The sequence below is a fragment of the Typopeltis vanoorti genome, chromosome 3 (genome assembly GCF_054136105.1).
Source record: "Typopeltis vanoorti isolate ZY-2024b chromosome 3, IOZ_Tvanoo_1.0, whole genome shotgun sequence".
In the NCBI taxonomy this organism is placed as follows: Eukaryota; Metazoa; Arthropoda; class Arachnida; order Uropygi; family Thelyphonidae; genus Typopeltis; species Typopeltis vanoorti.
Genome location: NC_143551.1, coordinates 31,295,585 through 31,318,287, shown reverse-complemented (window position 1 = coordinate 31,318,287; position 22,703 = coordinate 31,295,585). Strand labels below are relative to the sequence as shown.

General features: G+C 36.6%; 1 protein-coding gene across 4 annotated transcripts in view; it reads right to left on the bottom strand.

Moving 5' to 3' along the window:
* Positions 1-22,703, bottom strand: part of gig (TSC complex subunit tuberin) — a 943,661-nt gene that overhangs the window by 783,104 nt on the left and 137,854 nt on the right. For all 4 annotated transcript variants that reach the window (XM_090415521.1, XM_090415523.1, XM_090415524.1 and 1 more), the window contains exons 5-6: positions 17,393-17,503; positions 11,647-11,726 (exon numbers count right to left, since the gene is read on the bottom strand). In XM_090415521.1, coding sequence (XP_090271647.1) covers positions 11,647-11,726; positions 17,393-17,503 — 191 coding nt within the window. The remainder of the gene's footprint in view (positions 1-11,646; positions 11,727-17,392; positions 17,504-22,703) is intronic.

Genomic DNA, 22,703 nt, shown 5'->3' with positions numbered 1-22,703 from the left:
GTCTTCGGACTCCATGGAGGTGCCTGTGTAATAATAATAGTAACAATAATAATGAGAGAAACCTAGGAACCTACAAAGAGCTAAAACAGGTGCCATACAGATAGTGAGGTGAGGTGAGGTGTGAAATTAGAGGGAATTAATCAAAGAAAAAAAAAACTCTCAAACATGCCCTGTTCACCCCTTTGAAAAAGATTAAAGCATGCACTTGCAGTGGTTATCCTGATTACCTTGCCTATCTTAGCATCATCAGCAAATAGCTGCATGTTACCTGTAAAATCCTTTCCAATATCATTAATATAGACTCCTTGTGGTACACCACTAGTTACATCCTCATTTGCAGTCTACATGCCCTCCCATATACCACTTTTTGATATCTGTCAATCAGCCATCTTCTTATTATTATTATTATGCGACACCTCCAGGGAGTCCAATGACTCATCGATGGAGGGTATCAACTCTACAACTCCATCTCCACCACTCACTCATTCCACCAGCTACACCAATGCCATCTACTGCCCACCACCACCACTAGTATTTTTACAGACAATCACAAACATCCATGCCCACGGCAGATTCGAACCCGCAGCCTTTTGGCTGGAGAGTGGATACACTAACCACTCGGCCAACCAGGTCGGCAAAACATACCATCAGCTTCATTTATGAAATCTGTAGGAAAAGTGGCGCCAGTGAAAACATTGAACTGCTCCACTTTTCCTAATTGAACAAGGGGAATGGATATAGTATATCCATTCCCCTTGTCTAATTCAATAGTAATATTATAGAATGTGAGCAAATTGCTTAAACATGCCCTTCCTTTAGTAACCCCATGCTGTTTATTGCAAAGTAGAAATTCTCTGTCAAAACCCATTTCTGAGTGCGAGCCCTAACAAACTGTTCCAAAATTTTCATCCCCACTCCAATACTGATAGGTCGATAGTTGGATACATCAGTATTGGAGTATGCCTCACTCTTGAAACAGACAAGAGAAAAGCAAAGCTGGTGCAGGCAAGATAGACTACATGAGTACAGAATCTAAGGCTAAAAAACCTCCGAAGTATTAAATGCTGATGGAACTAGTGTTCTGGCAGTCAAAATGTGCATAATGCCAAACTCTGGTGAAGTAAGGTGAGCATGCAGTAACCTCCTCTGCATCCCCTTTCTAATGATGGGCTTGTTAGGAATCCTAGTACCAACAGGCACTACACTAGACTGGAGAAAATCTATCTAAAAGTAAAATGAGAGGTGGAGCTTGAAGTGTGGAGTTCACAATGAGGTACTAGATGCAATTAGGTGGTACATGATTTATTACAAACTTAAATGGCAGTGATTTTTAAAACAGGCATTACACAGTCCTTTCCTTTAGCGTTACATGGTGATCAGCATTCATTTCAGACAAATTATAGAGACTACAACCATGTTAGAATTGACTACTTTAGTTTCCTGACATTTCGACAGTCATATTAAGTTTATCCTCTGGAGCATGTATGTATATATATATATACATATATATATATATATATATATATATATATATACATACACACACACAGAAACAAGCTATATTACATTTCAAACAGTATGCCAAAGAGAAAATGATTTGATCAACCGTTATCCACAAATCATTTATGTAATCTTTCGATTACATAAATGATTTGTGGATATCTGGTGACGATGGAAGGAGGGTGAGTGCAAAGTATAACCTGAATGAGGAATTGATGAATGCAAATATGAAATTGATGACAGAAAGTGTTAGTAGCGAAATTGTCACGGAGAAAATGAGTGCACGTTTGAAAGAGAAGGATGGTGAGAAAAAGAGGTGAAAAAATGTTAAAAAAATCAGTAAAAAAGAAAAAGAGCGATTTGAAAACTGTAACGGATGTTAAAAGAGATGAAAGTGAGGTGAGAGTGGCAGAAGGAAACGAAATTGAGAGAACGAATGAAACTAGAAATGGCGTGATGCAGAAATCAAAAGTAAAAAAAACAAAAAAGAATGGATGATAGCGAAAAAAGAATGAATGATAGCGAAAGTTCGACGCATGTTGGAGTGAAAGTACAGAAACAAAGAAAGATGAATGAGTGTGAAAATGGGAAGAATGATAGCGAAAGTTGGATGCATGCATGTTGGACCGAAAGTACGGAAACAAAGAAGGATGAATGAGAGTGAAAGTGAGAAGAGGGGGGCCAAGAGTTAGAAAGATTGAATGATAGAGAGAATGTGTCGTGAGATTCGGAAGTTGAAATGGATTGGATGAGGCAAGAAATGAAATGGATGCGGAATGAAATTAAAAAAATTCAGGTAAAAACTATTAAAATAAATAATGATGGCATGAAAGAGTTAACGAAAGATGAGCGAGTGGCGTTGTATGGCGACTCTATTATTAAAGGTGTGCTGGAGGATAAAATGCACAAGGTATGTTTTCCAGGCACTAAAATGAGTAGAGTGATTGAGGCATTGGATAGGAGGCAGGAGCAAGCAAAAAAGTTAATAGTTTTAATAGGTATGAATGATTTGAGAGAGGACAAAGAGTGTGTTAGAATGGATATCAGGAGGTTGCTTAGAAGGATAAAAAAGAATAGTATGACATGAAGGGTAGTTAGCATGTTGCCTAGGTATAACTGTGGTGAAATGAGGCAGAGAGCAAGGATCATGAATGATATGCTAGCTGAAATGTGTGAGGGGACGGGAGTACAGTTCATTAATGTGTGGAATGAGTTTGAGGGACAAAGTGAGCTGTATGGGAGTGATGGACTGCATTTAAGTGGTTATGGTGTGAGTCACTGAGAGACTTCTGCTGGAAGGTAGAGAAGTGAATAGAGAGAATGAATCAGATCGAGTGGGAAGTGATGTGAAAGAGTGAGAGAGTAAGACAGGAGAGATTGAAGAGGTGGTTATGAATGGGGAAGTGAGTGGTATGAGTATAGAAAATGAGAGAATGGGTGTGCAAGAGGAGCAGGGAAACGGGGAGGCTCAGGGTGAGCAGGGGTACACACATGAGAACAGTGGATGCTCCAAGAGGAGGTGAGAGCATGTGTAGGCAGGAAAGGAATGGGATGACCAGGGATCAAGAGGAAACAGTTGGAATTGAAAAGAGTTCTAAAATGAAGAAGCAGAAAGGGAAATGGCCCCAGTTGAGCATGGAGAGATCACATCGAGTGAGTGGTATCAGTGGAACTAGCTGTAGATCCAGAAATGAGCTGTTGTGTTTGTATACAAATGTTAGAAGTATAAGAAATAAGGCAGATGAAATGGTTGCACTAATTGTGTCTGTTCACCCAAAGATTGTCGGAATAAGTGAGACATGGTTGGAAGGGGATGACAACCTGACAGGAATAGAGATGGAAGGGTAAGATGTGTTTCGTGAGGATAGAAGGGGTAAAAAAGGGAGGGGGAGTGCTATTGATGATAGAGAAAGAGGAGTTATGTCCATACAAAGTAGAGATGCAAGAGGGGAAATAGTGCCAGTGGCAGTATTTGAGGCAGTATGATGTGAGATAGAGGTGAATGGAATCAAATACTGGTGGGATGTTGTTATAGACCAGGTAATGTGGATGGTGGTGATAGTGAAATGTATAGTCAAATTAGCCAAGAAAATAAGAAAAGAGTGATCATTATGGGTGATTTTAATTATGGCAATATAGACTGGAATGATGAAATAGCAACTGGAAATAAAGAAACTGAGTTTCTTGAGGGATAACTACCTCAGACAGTATGTAACAGAGGGCACACGAGGATTAAGGGTCTTGGATTTGGTCATCTCATCAGAGGATGTAATTATAAATGAGGTGTCAAATCATCCACCAATTGGTGAGAGTGACCATGAGGTGATTAGCTGGGTGGTTGCCAGCAGTGCAAGGACCTCTGTGAGAAATGGGCATATGTGGAACAACAAGGGGGATGATTATGAAGAGCTCAGGAGACAGCTTGCGGATGTAGCGTGGAATGAGGAGTTAGCTGGAAAAGAGATCAATGCAGCTTGGAGGATTTTCAAAAAACTGTTTAGTAGTTGCAATGTCTAAATGTATTCCAAGGGTGAGAATGTTAAATAAGGTGGATGAATAAAGAGATTAAGCATGCGATACAGAGAAAAAGGGCATTGTGGAGGCAGCATAAGTAAAGTGGAAATAACCAATTCCATGAGGTCTACAAAGACCAAGCAAGGAGGGTGACTTGGTTGGTGAGGGTAGCTAAAGAGAGGTATGAACAGCAGTTGGCTAATGAAGCCAAAAAGAATCTTAAGGAGTTCTTTCGATATGTAGCCAGCAAAAGAAAGAATAATTATGGAAGGATGACATTGATTGGAGAAAATGGTATAAAGACAGCTGATGCAGAATATGTGGTGGAGATACTTAATGAACAGTTTATATAGATCTTTCAATCTTGTGAATGTGACTTCATGGAGGGATTGAGAGCAGTTGATGATGGGGAGGAGAGATTGACTGTAAGTGAGCAAGAGGTGTATGGGGAGTTGAGTAAACTAGATATTAATAAGGCTGTGGAACTGATAATATGTCACCACGTATTCTGAAAGATGTGCCAGGGAGTTGACACCTGCCTTGACATATTTTTTTAATATGAGTCTTGCAATCGGTCAAGTTCCTAAGGAGTGCAAGGAGGGCAAGATTGTGCCAACTTCATAAAGGAGGTGATCGAACTCAAGCATCAAACTATAGGCCTATCTGTGTGTGAGGTGTTGTGATTAAGTTATTGGAGAAGCTTGTGAGAACTAGGATCCAGAGTTGGGTTGATAACAATGGTATTATCTTTGATGGACAGCGTGGATTTGCTAAAGGGAGGTCATGTTTTAGTAATCTACGTAGTTATTACAATGAAGTGACTGCTTCCTTGGACAGAGGAAAAGGATACACAGTAATATACTTGGATTTCGCAAAGGCCTTTGATAGAGTACCTCATGATAGGTTGACAGTCAAACTAGAGCAGATGGGGTTGGATATTAGATTGGTGCATTGGATTGGAGACTGGCTATCTGATAGGTATCAATAAGTTGTGTAAATCACTAGTGGAGTGCCTCGGGGGTCTGTTTTAGGTCCATTACTATTTAACTTGTATATTAATGATATAGGTGAAGATTTGGATGGAGATATTCAGTTGTTTGCAGATGATGCAAAGTTGGGACGAACCATGAAGTGTAGTGAAGATGTTGTGGCCATACAGGAAGACTTGAATAGATTGAGTGATTGGGCATGGAAATGGAGATGTGAATTCAATGTTGCAAAATGTAAGGTTTTAAAATTTGGAAAACAAAGATGGGATGCAGAATTGATTCTTGGTGAGAATATATTGTTGGAGATAGAGGAAGTAAGAGATCTGGGGGGTGATAGTGGATAAGGATCTAAAATTTAGGGGACACATCACCAAAATTGTGAAGACAACACGAAGGCTTCTGGGAATGATGCGGAGGACACTGATGTGTAGAAGTAGGGAGATTCTTGTTCCATTGTATAAGGCCACACATGGCCACACAGGTTTTCAGAAGGATGAAGAGATGTTGGAAAGGATCCAAAGGAGACTCACTACGGTAGTTTCTGACCTCTGGAATGTCGAGTATGAGGAAAGATTGAGAAGATGTAATTTGCAGAGCCTGGTGGACAGGAGGAAGAGGGGAGATATGACAGAAACCAACTAGTTGGTAAGGGGTTGTTATAGGATCAATGCTGGAGAAGTTTTACAGAGAATAGTGGGAGATCAGGGGAGAACCAGAGGTCATCCCTGGAAACTGTATAAAGAGGGTGTGAGTAGAGGAATGAGAGGCAGGTTTTTTTCGTGCAGAGTTGTGAATGATTGGAATGCCTTGCCCGAGAATGTGGTGTCTTCAAAGAGTTTGAATGTGTTTAAAACACGGTATGATGAGCTGTGTGTGTGATAAAAGGACCTTCCAGATGAGTCTTTGACTCCATGAGGTCTTGAGGTGGTAATAATAATAATAGTAATATTCTATTTATAACATCATCAGAGAACAAATTCATATAGATAGTTTTATTACATCAAAAGTGGTGTCCTAATTTAACATGAGAGTTGTTATATTAGAGTCATGATCTGGGATTACATATAGTCCTATTTATAATTTACTCTTAGATGAACAGGTTATGTGGGTAGAACATGTGCCTTCCATATTGGGATTTTAGACCATGACTGTCAAGATTATCATGATTGATAAGAATTTCAGGCCTCCTTAAATTTACGCTAATAACATGTTTAGGTGTGATGTAAACAGCAAGTGCCTTTCAGTCAATTCTAACTAAAGTATTCAAGGCATGATCAGATTTATTACAGTTATTATATTTAATGTGCCATTTATGTTCCTTTTTTTCGGATATGAATTGTGCATCCTGTTTCACCTACATAGGGCAAATTACATGTGCAATGGATAAGGTATATTCTAGGATAGAGCAGGGAAGGAAGTGGATCTTTGGATGAGTTGAATAAGTTCTTTAATTTTTGCAGGAGGTTTAAAGGGGGCATTCAGGTTGTATTTCTGTATTTGATATACCTTTAACATATGGAATGGTTACAGTTTTATTGTAATCTAGTTTGTTTTTAAGTGGGTGAAGGAGTTTGCTGATAGCATTTTGACTGCAGCCATTTTTTCTGGAAGGTATTGCTGATAAGTTTTAATTCATCTTTAAGTGCTTGTGCACTGGAGAAAATCTTCAAAGCCCTGTTTTTTAGTGTGTTAATACACAATATATACACAAACTCTTACCACTACTCAATACAAAAACTAGGCATCATTAACACACTAAAAAACAGGACTTTGAAGATTTGCTCCAGTGATTTGAAGGTGCACTTCGCAAGAGAGAGAGGGAGATAAGAGTAGAGTAGAGACTGAGTAGAGGCACACTGCTTTACAGAGTAAATTTTTTTTTACAGATCATATTCTGTAAAGGAGGCAAAAGAAAATCTACATATATATGCTTTGGCTTAGTAAGGGAGCCATTACTGCATGATATGTCTCCTCCAATTTTAACTCAAACCACCAAGAAAATTCAAGGGGGAGGGGGAATTATGTGCAGATAAATTAGGACAAAAGAACTTTTAAAGACAAATTTCCAAATATACCTGATCTAAATTTCAACTTCAATAATGCTCATTTCTATCTCCAATCTGCAAAACCCACACCTGCTTTTCCTAAAAGAAACTCAAGGTTCAGTTTAAACTTCTACTCATCTCAATTTCTCAATTATACAGCTTCTTTTCATTTCAAAAGGTGACATTAATGCATAATTAATGCATTAATGTCACCTCAGTTGGCTGAGTGTTTAGTGCATCTGCTCTCCAGCCAAAAGGTTGTGGGTTCGAATCCCCCGTAGGCATGGATGTTTGTGATGGTCTGTGAAAGTATTGTAGTGGTAGTCGGCGGTAGATGGCGTTGATGTTTGATGATAAAGGTTGGTGGAGTAGTGAAACGAAGAGTTGTAGAATTGATGCCCTCCCTTGATGAGTCTTTGACTCCCAGGAGGTGTGATATAATAATAATAAATAATAATCACTTTAGTACACGAAGTGAAAGAGTTTCAAACTTAGAATATTCTCTTTTTGATCTTCTTTGGCTAAAAATCTCTCTGCTTCATTCTATAATGTTCATTTGCCATCTCTCTTTCTTTATTAATGCCATCAACCATTTGGAATTTTTTAATTTCATTTCTTTAAATGACGATTTTCTTTTGTCCTACTTTTCTAATAGAAGTCATCTTATTCAGAGTTTTTAATGTTCCAAGCCAAATGATTTTCTTTTTTAAACTGAACTGATCAAGTAAGTAGAGATGCTAAGACATGTGATATTACCTCAGCAAATAGAAACAGGATGTGAACAATCTTACATGGATTATTCACCTACTTACCAGAATACCAGTCAACTCTAACCTGACTAAACACTAAATCTCTTCCTCATGACTCTTAAATAGATATGTTATGATTCTTAAATAGATGTTTGTCCTTCAGGAACTTTAGAACACAATCTAATATTGTGTGACAATTATAAGTTGTTATAGGTTGTTTGACAATCTCATTTCCTTGGATGGAATTAATATTTTCGGTCCTCTGGTCAAAATGTTTGCATTGTACATATTCCATCTTACATTCTTGTGCCATACCTAATTAGCCTTGGTTTTCCAAAACGTGTACTAAGAGTGTGCAAGAGAAAAACTAAGAAAATTGCAAGTGCTCTCAATGAAATCATCATCCTTCTCAGTTTATATCAAAGCTAGAAACAGGTTCAAGTTAACTAACAACACATCCAAAATGATTCTATATGAACTAAAAGCAAGAAACTTTCATCATGTGCAAATGGTAGTAGTCTTGCTTTCTGGCCTCATACAACCTACCATTCCAAATACACAGCATTCAATGCTCACCAAAAAGAGATCAAAAGAACCCTAATGAAACTGGATAACAAAAAACCTGATAGCATTTCTCTGAATTTTGTGCTCCAGAGATGATTTCTGTTGTACACTGCTTATTTTACTCTCTGATTGACAAAGCAATCCACATTCAACTTGCTCCAAGATGAGCAACAAATCCATATTATCATCATCTACTTTCTTTCACTTCAATTCCTTCTAAAGTAATGAAGAAAACCAATCACACTAAACTTCTTAACTCAATTTTAACTAAATCTTAAAACACCTCACATAAAAATTAGTGCCAGTATGGATTCTGCCATTGTTAATCAACAGGGAAATCGTCTTATGTTATGGAAAAGTATGAGGAATCTCAAGGTTGCTCTTGACATTTCTAAAACATCTGATCAGGTATGGTACAAAGACATATCAGGTAAGCTGCTATCACATGATTTGTCTTCTGACTTCTGCAACTTGGTTGCCAGGTTTCTGACTAAATGCAGGTTATGTGTGTGATTGGATCTTTATCCCCAAACTTTTTAACTATGTGTTCTTTCACCTTCTCCTCTTTGTTCTGTATATCTACAGTCTTCTCCAGTTGAATCCAAATATGCAATTTTTCTGATGATAGTAAAATATACTAACTTGTCTTTTCTCATCTGAGAAACCTTTAACTAAAGAAATCAACAAAATTTCAGAATTCAACTTCTATAGTCATAAGTTTTGATTGACAAACTATTCCTTAATGGAGTTCTGACAACCTTATTAATTTCAGTGCTAGTAAAGCACACAGAACAAGTTCAGAAAAACTGTTCCGTATAAGGCAAGTTTTCTAAGAAATGGTTCAGCAGAGAACAAAGGTGTTAGCTTGATTAATGCCCATAATTTCATCCAATTCTCTTTCATGCAAATATTAAGTTTTTGCTGCTTGCATTTTCTACAATTATTTTCATGATTACTGAATTGGCATCAGTAATTCCACTGCTCTCTTCTAAATCTAGAAGAAAGAAATCTGGGGAGGTTGCCACTAAATTAGCATAGTACAATATGGTATTTAAACTGATTTTAACTTGTAGACCTGAAAGTTGGTTAGAAATAAAATAGTGAACTGTAAACCACAGATATGAGTTGAAATGAAAATTAAGAGAGAGAGAGAGAGAACAAATGGCATTAGCAGCAGTATGATAAAAACAAAGATATCAGAAACAAGCTGGACTCCTTTCTACACTCGATGGACAAAACATTAGAGATACCTACCTAATAGCATGTCAGTCCTCTAGCACAAATATACTCTCTGAGGCATTGACTCCACAAGATGCTGGAGTTAATTCCAGCCATGCCTGTCACAGCACTGTCCACAACTATGCCTTAGACATCAGTCCCAGATACATGAATCTGATGTCTCGCTTTATGACATCCCAAAGACATTTGATCGGATTTAAATTCAGGGACTCTGGGGCCAGTGGATGGTTCCAAACTCAGATGAATGTTCCTCACGCCATGCTTAGGTGGTTGAGACCCAGTGGAGCAAAACACAATGTCCTGCTGAAACAGACCATTGGCAGCAGAATGCATGAAGGCTATGAAAGTGTGTAGGTGATGAGTCAGCATGTTCTGGTAGCTCGTAGCATTTAAGGACCTCTCCAGACACAATAAGGGACCTAATGTGTCATATGAGAAGGCTTCTGAAACCATCATACAGCCATCACCTCCTTTAACAGAGACGACCTAGCAGGACAGGGCCATGGTCTCATGCTGTCAGTGCCACCCCAGCACCTCCTCCCATCAGCTTCATACCACTAATAATGGGATTCATCAGACTACATGACTCTGGTCCACTCTGCAGAGGTCCAGTTTTGATGGCCCAACACCAGGCCAGGCACAATGCCTGATGTTACATGATTAGGGCATTGGCTCCCATAGCCCATGGTATGTGGGGTACGCCATACCGTTCACTTGCTGATGCTGCTTGGACCTCCAACATTGAAAACGGATGCGATTTGTGCTGCTGTTGCTGTGTGGTTGGTCTGTACGAGCCTGGACAGTCTATGTCGACCCCAGTCATCAATGGCATGTGGACATGGCCATGGCTTCATGCTGTCGGTGCCACACCAACACCACCCTCCCATCAGCTCAGTACAACTAATAATGGGATTCATCAGACCACATGACTCTGGTCCACTCTGCAGAGGTCCAGTTTTGATGGCCCCAACACTAGTAATGCCCGATGATGAGCTATCAACAGTGGTACACAATTAGGGCATTGTCTCCAGTAGCCCATGATATGCAGGATGCGCCATACTATTCACTCACTGATGCTGCTTGGACCTCCAACTAAAACTGGATGTGATTTGTGCTGCCGTTGCTGTGCAGTTGGTCTGTATAAGCCTGGAGAGTCTAAGTCAACCCCAGTCATCAATGGTGTGCGATCAGCCACCACCTGTATGCTGAGCACTGGTACATCTGTTGACAATATACTCGCGGCAGACCCTTGATACGGTTTCCTCAAGAACCCTAGGTTCTTACCACTCGGGTTCTTATCACTCCTATCTCTGATGTTCTGTCCATTGAGTGTATATTAACAATTAAGAATGTGTGCCAAGCTAACCTAAAGTTAGCAGTACATACATTTAAGTGGTGTATTCAAAATTGGAAAGAAGAGTTAGTAAAACTTGTGTGTGATAGCAAAAAAGAATAAGAACAGAAAAATTTTGAACAGCTTTTGTTAGTTCTGAAGTACTACTATGAACTGCATGAATCCATCTAGATCTTTGTTTAGATGGATTATGTATGTACTATTAACATATACTAGTAGTAACTCGAAAGCTATCAAAAGTTATTTTTGAGAAGGCAAGTAATGCAATATAATAACACTACATTACATGCCTTGCACTGCTTCACACAAAAAATAGTGAAAAACAACATAAGATAACAAACCAATAATGGTAGTTTAATTATAATTAGATCTTTGGTATCAAAACAGGAAAAGCCTCTAAACATGGGAGGCAAATCAAGCAACTAAAAATGTTTCATTTCGGTTAAAATTAAAGAAATATACAACATTATTGTGAATAATTTTATAGGTGAACAAGGACCTAAAAAAAAGACTTTGCTATCAGAAGATGCCATGTTTAATCTTAAAAGTTTATATCTTAAAATTCGCTGAAATCTTATAGAAATTCAATAAACTAAGTTTTATACACCCTGCCTAATAAGGTTTCACTATATCAGAAACATGCAGCTTTGGTTTTAAAAAATGCACCAATAATATATATTAAAGTAACTTACCTTGGAATCAAATCTTCTGCAGAATTATGGGTTTTTATTAATTTAAAGAAATTACCTCTCATGATGGTAAGTTGTTCATACTAAAAAAGATTAAAGCATCAATTAATATTTATTTTCATCATGCAATAAAGATTAAAAATTTTTAATTAAACATTTTTAATTTATGCTGCTCCCATTCAAGGAAAGTTTTAAACATTTTTTAATGTAAAAAAAGCATTTTTTTACATTAAAATTTGTTTTAACATTCATGAGAGGTTTGTATTTTTTTAATTATTTTTTACATAGTCTGAAAAATCCTGTACCAGAGACCAAACATGGAACTTTTTCAAGTCACTTGAGACCACCAATTAAGTGAAATGGTGGTCTCACAGTGGGCAATGAAATTCATCTCCCATCAATCACAAACATCCGCACTCAGGGCAGGATTCGAACCTGTTGTTGGTTGGAAAGCAGACACATCACTACTAATACAGCCAGATTGGCAAATTACACAGTTATAAAATCTATGCTATGAGAGAACAAAATAAAGTTAATTTGCAAAGGTAGACTAAAATGTAATGTCTGTTACCCTAAAAAATCATAAATGTTATCCCTAGTACGTGTGTTGAGCTTCCCAATGCAGAGAAAAGAGACTAGTCCATGTAAGGTGATCTGGGGGAGAGACTTTATCTTTAAGGCATAATTAAGAGACAACTGTTTCTGTCGAAGTGATAGAGCTGGTTCATTTGCTTCAACATCAAGACTTTGAGTGGGTGATGTGCGAAAGGCACCAGTAGCAATCCATATAGCCTGATGATGGATGGAATACAACCATCGCAGGTTACTCCGTCTTGCAGAACCATAGACTTGAAACCCATAATCCAGCTTTGAAAATATAAATGCACAATAAAGATGGAGATCAGCACCCCACTCAGTAGAGGATAGAGTGTGAAGGAGGTTCAATGCTCTTTTGCACTTTTCTCATAGTTGACGAACGTGTGCTAGAAATGTAAGTTTTCTGTCAAAGATGAGTCCCAAGAACTTGGCTTCTGGAATAACAGTTCGTCCCATTCTTAATTCAGGATATGGGTTAAAGTTAACTCAATCACTGATTGAGTTAACTTTAATAGCAAAAGTGTCCCACTTAAAACAGAAACTTGGGGAACGCCTTATTCTTGATGATATGATCGAGATAGCATACTTCCCACTCTGACTTGGAAAGTTCGCCTGGACAAAAAGTTTTTAATAAATACAGGAGGGTGTCCTTTGAGACCTGGGTTATAGAGATCTTTTAATATGCCATATCTCCAGGATGTCAAGCTTTTTCCATGTCAAAGAAAACTGAAACAAGGTGTTCTTGTTTCAGAAATGCATCTTTTATACTAGTTTCTAAATGAACCAAATGGTCTAAAGTTGAACGATGTCTAACGAACCCACATTGTGTATTGGGGAGAAGATTGTTGCTTTCTAAATACAAGAGCAGTTTGGCATTAACCATTTTCTCTAGTATCGTACAAAGACAGCTGGTCAGAGCAATGGGTCAATAATTATTTGCTTGTGTTGGATCCTTTCCTGGTTTTGGGATAGCAATGACAACCGACTTATGCAAAGAATCTGGAAACTCTTCCTCTGCAAGTATTCTGTTGTATAATAATAATAAATTTAGTTTAATCCTTTATCCAAGTGAGAGCAAACAAAGTTTGCACCTGAAAATATCTTCAGGACTGAATATGGTGTTGTACTATCTTACCTGGGTAAGTAGTACAACACCAGGCAACTCGTAGCAAAGGTGGAGCAAGCTACATATCCACAAGGAGTTGTGTTTTGCATTACGAGAGATACTGGGATAATAGTGTTGGTAGCTTGCTCCACCTTTGCTACAAGTTGCCTGGTGTTGTATTACTTACCCAGGTAAGACAGTACAACACCATATTCAGTCCTGAAGATATTTTCAGGTGCAAACTTTGTTTGCTCTCACTGGGATAAAGGATTAAACTAAATTTATTATAGTCTAACCAAGTGAAAAATAAACTTTCAATATTCTGTTGTATATTAAGAGAACGAGATCCATAGAAGATAATGGTAGATGTTTTATCATTTCATAATGGATGTCATCAGGCCCTACTGCCCTTGAGTGAAACAGTAGAAGAGCACTTTTTAGTTCCTCCTTAACAAATGGTTGATTGTATAGGCTCAAGAACATTGGTAGAAAAATTTAGCCTTTGTTTCTCTTGCTGCTCTTTCAGTATGGCTGAAAAGACTTCCCTAATGGAAGTCTTATCAGCAATCTATCTATCTATCTAAAAATATCTATCTTTCACTTTCTGGATTTCATCCCATACAATTTTGGACTGGTCATTTGATTAATTGATGTAGTAAATTGGATCCATGATGGTTTTTGACTCTGATGTCTCACATAACGTGCTTTGGCCCAAGTACACTTAAAAGCTATTAAGTTTGATGTGGTGGGATATCTATGAAATATACCCCATGCTCTGTGTTGATCTTTTTTTGGCTGTCTGGCATTCTGGGTTCTAGCAAGGCTTTGGATAGGGTGGAAACCGAGATGATGTTTTCATGATGGAGGTTGCCTAGACAATGCACTCTGTTATATACTTTACCACTTCATTGATAGGTGTTTGACTGACAGTATCAGCATTAAATTTTGCAAGATGAGAAAAAAGTGTTCCAGTCAGCCTGGAACATAAAGACTGAGTGGGTGATGTGCAACCATTTTCCATATAGGTATCCATGTGGGTGAACATGGTTCCTGTGAGGACACTGAGCAAAAAACAGGAAAGTGATAGCTTCCATATATGTTCTCTTCAATGTCCCACATGAGTAGTGAAAGATGGAAGGGGAGCAGATTGTAAGATCAACTGTAGAATGAGAGGGTGTAGGTATGTGGAAGAAATCATTTAGCAATCTTTCAAAATAATTACTCCAGATATCTAGAATATCTTTAACTTCAGTTTTCATGTTCCCTTTATCATCTCTGATTTGTTTTACAGTACTTTCTCCTCCATTTCTTAACTTCTAAACTACTCTAGAATATTTTGCTAGCTTCCTGATTATTTTCTATATTCTTACCAAAATCTTCCCATGACTTATTTTGCTTTCTTACACTTTTCTCTGTATTCTCTGAAAGCACATGCTAAATTACATGTTAGAAACTTTAAATATGCTTTATTTATTTCCTTAACTTTGTTTCTTCAACTTCCTGCATCCAGCATGGCATTCTGAATTTTCTATCCTTGCAGACAACCTCACCACACATACCTCTGACAGAATCAATCAATGTTGTCTTCACAGTCTGCCAATGAATCATCAGGATTAATTCTTGCTTGTCTTCAAATGCTTTCAATTTTTTCTTGATTAATAATCATGTATTTGATTGCAAAGTTTACCTCTGAAAGCTGCTCACCTTTCATTCTTTTTAAAACTTTCTTACGCATTTCCTTTTCTATATGATATTCAATATTATTCAGCTCAAAAATAAATGATGATCACTTCCTATTTTAATTCCTATGTATACTTATGTCCTAAACTGGCATGAAGATATTGCTGTCAACAACAACAGTTAACAAGACTTTTTTTTGCATCTTATGTCTTCTCTCCATGTCTTTAGAAAATGGAGTTAGTAACCATGTTCTAAATGGAAATCCAACAGTTACTAACCATTATTATTAGCTTTGCACTTTTTTCCAAACTTTTCCAAGACATTTCTATATGCGACTATAATTTAAGATAGGCCTGGCTCATGGTTCTGGATATAAGATTCGTGTTCAAGATGGACAGCAGCAGATATACCTGACTGACAAAAATAAGACAAGCCACAACATCAAGGAGTCTGGTAGACACCTAATAAGCTAAATGAAGGAAGCTTGTTCTTATGTGAAGGTTGAAATTTTCCATACAACAAATATGTCATCCACATATCAGTACTAGAGCATAAGTTTAGGGGAAATGTCATGAAGGAGATGATCTTGAAAGTACTTCATAAAGCCGCTACCAAGTGTATGAAAAAGAGGACTTCCCTATACCTTCAACTCTGTTGACGTAATCTAACTTGAACAGCCAGAATGGATAACAAAATTGAAAAACTTCAAAAAGTCAGAGGGAGAACTTGTCCAAGTAAATCAATGGTAAATCAAAGGAATGGTAGTGAAAAGAGAGACTGCAGCTAAGCTAATCATAAAATTTCATGGAACAAAGATCACAATGCACTGGATCACCATGTATTGGATACGACTCACAGGATCTTCTGGAAGAAAACTACCATGCTCCACCATAGTAAATTTAAAAAGGAAAGACTGCTTTTGGAATCTGCAGCAGCAGCACTCGGAAATCAACCTAATTTAAACAAATATGGATGCATAAAACTTCCTAAAATTTGGGAAACTAATCATCAGAGGTCCCAATTTACATCCTAAGCTGCCTATAAATGCCCATAAGAGCACACCACCTAGATAAGACTTTAGAGTCACCCACGTTTCAATAAGTATTGTGTTGTCTTTGTGTGTGTGTGTGTTACTAGTGTTATTTGTACTCCCTGAAGATGTCTCAATGACTGACACAAAATACTGGAAGCATTAAAATTAGTTTTTAATCAATACTGTCAATACTCCATGAAACCTCCATGACAAAGATCACAATTTTATCTTTAAAGTCGAAACAGCTCTTAATATGCAAGGTAGATTTTCCTGTGAAGGTAGACAGTAACACTGATAGGTACTTTTAGAAACTTCATACTTGGAACAATCAATATAATGACAACAGGTCTTAAATCTTATATCAGCACCACAAACTGGAGCAGTCTGGCCTGGCTGAACATGCTATCTTTACTAAACAGTCTTGTGGAAGAAAACTGTACTCCTACACAATAGTGGATTCCTTATGGAACATTTATATATAAAAAATTGTGAGACCTTTTTATACTGTCCCAATACAAACAGATCTGATGGCCTTGGCTTATCACCCCTATGGAAGATATTGTTGTATCATTCCTCGAATAATTCCTAATTTTTTTATATATGTTTATATATCTATTTTTTTAATATTTTGGGATTTTATTGAACAGTTTCTTATCTGAACTGTGATGGCATTTTTTAAAATTCTTCTGTTACCTGTACTTTTTTTATTGTTCTATTATTCAGTTCCACTGAAGATGACTTCAACACTAAGATGAAAAGTTTACATCTATTAAATATTTATCTATGTAAGTCATCATCTAATTTTTTTATAACTATGTCTACTTACATACCTATTCTTACTCAGGAACTTCGATAGGACATTAGTTCTTCAGTTGCAATTTTAACTGTTTGTGCACTATCTGATGATGCACAAATTGATAAATGATGATGCAGGTTTCAAACCAGCATCTTCAGAGCACAAATATATAAATTTCAATATACATATTTTTTTCTGGTGTTGTTTATACCAGTGGTTCCCGCACTACGCTGCTGCAAAATATTCCAATATTTTCACTAAAATAACGGCACCAAGTGTGCACAGCAACTGTTAGGTAGGCCTATGTTCTGACGTTGGCCACTGTGAAAAAATCCTGATACATTAAGGGTGCCATGAACCAAAAAAGTTTGGGAGCCACTGGTTTATACCATAAAGTACTATTATGAATATACTCAAAAACAGTCAGATCAGTTTTTTAATGTAAAGTGTATTAAAATACTTCAAGAAATAAATTATCAATACTAAATTTCAAAATTCAAACTTTTTTTAATAAATACAAAAAGCAAGTACACCTTACCTGGCCATGGATTAAATGGGAATAAAAGTAGAGTAAAATATGTCGTACATCAGCTGTATGCTGTGGATGAAGTAGGTCTATTGTTTTAACATAAAGGGCTTCAACTGCATTCTATATTGAGGGGAAAAAAAAATTATTAAAAATATCCTCATTCAATTATAAAAATTTGAATGATGAAATAGAGAAATATTCCTATCTATGCTCTCCCACTTTATTTTTGCTACGATGTTCTTAACTTACTGATACTAGTGCAATTACATACTAGACAAGATCTTAATCATTAAAATTAAAAAAATGATGACCAGCATTAATTACTTTTTGACTACTTATAGTCTCACGTATTTTCATTAATATTTTCCATATTTATTATTCTCTACATTTAATATTTCCCAACATTTATGGCAAGCATTTTTATATAAGTGTAACCAATATTTATAGAGTTTAACTAATGGTAATAATAATAATATAATACAAATGTTGGAAACATAACACAAGTTATTGGGAGATGAAGAAAGCACAGAAAATGAAATCAAATGATGAACTGATTCCAACATTTCAACCGGATGCAATATAAAACTGTAACATGCATATAAACAATACACAACACAGAGAAGGCAGAAATGTTTAATTAGAGCTTGAAATATTAAGAAGAGCACCTCTCTCTCTCTCTCTCTCTCTCTGTGTGCTTCTATACATAATCCTTAAAAAAAATTGTGATTCCCATATCTTGGAGAGTTAAACAATCCATTATTTAAGTTAGTTTTTAAGAGCTGTCATCAATTCCAAAAATAAAAATAAAAATAAAATATCATGTTTAAACTTGCTTTGATGAAGCCCAGGAGTTTTTTTTTTTTTTTTTTTTTCATTTGATTCTGTGAGTGACAATAACATTCATGGCATCACATGTTCTGCTTGACTTGACCATCCATTAATAACCCATTTCACCAATTGACTCCTCTTTCACACAGACATTCAGAAACTGAATATCTGTGTGAAATGAATATCCTGCATTTTCTATATTTCTATGGTTAATCTTCATTAGAATTGACATCAATAATTCCTGCGGTCTCTTCTAAATTTCTTAAAACAAGCAGAGGCTATTCAACACTTCTTCACAGTTCAACTTCAAACTCACAGAACAATTTCTTCTTTTTCATTCATTCATTTTTTCTAATGCAGTCTTTCAGCACAGTCCTCCTGTAAATTTTACAGTTTTTAAAATTCAGTGTTAACTAGTTTCTTCTTTCAGTTTTCTGTATATCCACAGTAATATAGGTTATAAAACTTTTCATGTATAGGATAAGGATAACCATAAGAAATAATTAGATAAATTTAATAAAAATATATCCAATAACTAAAAGGTAAACTAAGGCAGCATGCCTACCTTTTAGGCTTTAAAAAATAAAGTTTGAAAAATTTATTTCCTAAAGACAGTGTAAGACCAAGGCTCATTTTCCATGTTGAGTCTATACACCAGTAATGTACCAGAGGTTGACTGATCAACCTATGGTACATTACTACAATGTGTGGGTGATGAGTTGAGAAAGAAGAAACAAATTCCCATTTTATTTGAAGGCCTGTATCCTGTATTCTGTATTCCTGGGGGGTAAACAAGAGAAGACTGTTCCAAAATATAGTAGTAGCAGAGATGGGGGAGGGAAGGGGAAGAAACTTGTTCTGTGAGTTGAGTTGAACTGTGAAGGGATGATTGGTTTGCAGCTGTATGCATTTCAATGGATTTAGTAGAAAATGGAAGAATTATTAATATATGTTCATATGGACAATTACTATGCACTATGGAAGATAATGCAAAACCCAAACATTTGTGTGAAAATGGGTGGAATGCATTGGTAAGAGATGGATTATTAACAGGGCATGAAAAATGACACTCATCTGCTCATCAGTGATGAGAGAAAATTTTTATAATCAGAAGAGGAGTTTATGTGTAACTGTCAGTTTATTTATGGAATGCTGATTCTGTTTCATGTCATTAAATAGTATTTTGTATGTTTACCTTATTTATTGCATCTACTGGAGATTGGTGGTGATTAAAAATGCCTGTTTTGTCAATTATCACCGATTTTGTCAAAATAGGATACCATGATCAATAAAAGGATACAATACGATAAGATATGTATGCATTGTTTTATCTTTATAGAAGGTACTCAGTCATAGTGCGAGGTAACCAATTAATCACGACACAGCAATTTAAAATGAATATGCAGTGGATAGTGGTAAACAGCTTATTTCTATTTAGTGATGAAATATTCAGAATTTGGCTTTTAATATTATATATTAAAACTTAAAAAGTTGAGAGAAGTATTCATGTTCCCAAAATATTTATGTTGATTCTAACATAAATGTTTTTAAATTGTTTTCTGAGTTGCCACCATGTCATTGACTCTGTTTCTGAGCCAATCAGAATTCAGAAATGCACTCGTAGTTATATGTATAAATCTTGGGTGGGGTGGGGTATAATGATGTTTTCAATGTTTATTATAATAGCAGAGAAGAAACTGACTTTTTTCATAAAAGTGATTCAAGACAGATGACAGACTGAAAAATAATATCAATAATAAAAAAAAATAATAATAACAATGAATGGTCTTGTAATATAATATGCATGGTTTTTTTTCATGACTGATAAAAACACTAACAGGCTTTAACACTGGTAGTTATACAGGGTAAAAATTAGCCATAGCATTAAAAAAAAAAAAATAAAAAATAAATAAAAATAAAAAATAAAAAAAACCAGATATGATTAAACTCATGAGTATGATATACTGTACTGGATAGCCATAATAGAATACACCAAAGTTGATATTTGCCTAGTGAGATATTTGCCTGATTATGAGCCAGCACAAAATTATTTTCAAGCTCAAGTCATTATTCAATCTAATTCCTCTCGTACATGCTGAGTCAAGTATTTTTAGGGTGCTCTAAAAGATGGAGTTTAGTGCTTAAACCCAAGCCTAAAGCACTAAAAGAAGGTGGGGGTTTAGTGCTTATATCAAAGCCTAAAACAGCTGTGAGAAAACTATCAATGCTTCCAAAATGCTTCCAATAAAGAGTAAAAAGTAGGAAATTTGCTTCTTGTCCAAATTTCACTTGTACAACTTTGGTGTGTCAATGAGAACCAAGGCTAAGATGGGGAATGGCAGTCTATAATGGTGTGGGGAGCATATGTTTCCATGCCAATAATGATTACTTTGGTGATACATATGGGATTGGAAGGCTGAAAAGACTATCCACATGAATGAGATATAGAAATCATGAAATTCATCCACTTGACATTGTTATAAAACCAGACTACTCTTGACTGAGAATGGCAGTGCAAGTGTTGTTTCCACAGGAGAAAGCAGTGGATTGTATTTGAATTACCTAGGGGACATAGAATACTTACAGTGTACTTGGAAAAGTCACTAGTGAGGAAGAGATCCAGGGTTTTGAGGAGTGGTTATGGTTATCTGATAGCATGTGAAAAGTTTGTATAAGATTATTAGTAAATGGCAAATGTCTCAATATCTCTGCCTGCTTGGTCTGTGCAACTACAGGATGAGAGCCAGTTGGTGTTATGAAAAAAAAAAGTCTTCTAGGAAGATAATTTTGCTGCTAGGAAAGTGGAACTGGATTAAATTAACTTTTAAGGGGAGGAGGTCAGAGTTCAGAGTGATTGCTGGCACTGGGATAGCAACAGAAACAGCAAATGAATTTGACTGAGTTGGGGATGGAGGGAGGGGGAATTTTCAGCCAAAGGTCAAAGTCAAGTAATTCGAGGTTTGGATGGCATCTGGCATGGCATGTCAGAGAAAATATATGCACAAATATCACACTTGGATCAATGACATGTAACTGAGAAGTGCTTGGGGAAGGTGAAATTTGGGTTTCTGCTAGCAAAAGTAGATGGGATTTTGCTGAACGAAGATAGAGTAAAGACCACGCATATTTATGAAGTGAACTTGGAAAGCTCAGTGGGACTTTGTGGGTTGTGCACATTTCCTATACAATAGCATTATACTGGTTTTTGCAATGGCTAACAGAGCTACTTGACTTCTGCACTAAATTTCCCTTTTTATAGCCAATTATCCAATCATTATCACTATTTTGGCATTTTTCTTTTAGCTGTCTTCATAGTTGATGTTCCTTCTGAGTGAAGTTTAGGTCAGGATGAGCTTGTATGTGCAACTGAGGATTAGTGTCTTTGACCTTGGTGTTTAATGTCCACTATTAAATTTGATGAGCTTGTCGGAGTATCACTGGTCATTTTCAAGTCATGGAAAGTTCGTTCCATCATTTCTTTTATTTGCTGGTCTGAAAGGGATGGTGGCACCTGATGATTTTTCTGGGATCAAAAGTTGCATTCTCTCACTAACTTAATGACATCACCCTTCAGTGAATTCATCAGATTCAATGTGAAAATTTAAAAAAAAAAAGATAGCATAAACTTTTTATTTTCAGCCTCGATCACAAGTCAATTACTGTTGGTGCAACAAGATCCCAGAGTTTGTTGGTATTATTGGGGGGGGGGGGGGGGGGGACACATTTATGGTGAAGTGTTGATTGTCAAGCAATCTGAGCTTGACTTCCAGCAATCTAATGTAGAAGAAAATTTCATCAATAGTGTTGAGGCACTGCTCAAGGCTGTCAATTTTTTTCCAAATTCAGGAACTGCTTTACTGAAAGGAGGCACAGTGAACAGAAGAAAGTCTGGTTTAGGTTCATGAGTAGTGCAGCACTAGCTACATGCACAGCAAGCATGTGGGCTAGTGCTGCATTGCAACAGAAATTACATATATGATTTTTTTTTCTTTGTGTTGCCGATGTCTGGTCTGTAATGCCACTTCATATCAACACTGATTTTCTTGGTGCTAAATTGTGCTGGCAAAATCTGAAGTGCTCTGTTGTCATTGGGCTTTGCTGCCACCATCTTTGCTTCATGCAGCAGGCATGGAAAGCACTTGCATGTGGCCGATATTAAACTGAGAAACAAATTGTTTTGAGGCACTTCAAGTACTTATGGATTGTGTAGAAGTATTCAACTCCGTAATACTTGCTGTCACAACTGCATCTGACTGATATTTTGGAGGAAAAGCACTTTTAATAATGACAATATGGGAGCACAAGTTTAGAGAATCTTATTCTAAGGTGACATTTACTATTAGATACAGAATTTTTGGCTATTAATAGCACACTGAGCTCACACAGTCCCTTCTGGGATAAAGCCTATCATTCAATTTTAGAGAATCAATACTACATAGCCTAGAATGTTCATATTATGAGCTTAATGGTTTATCACAACACAAACAAGTAA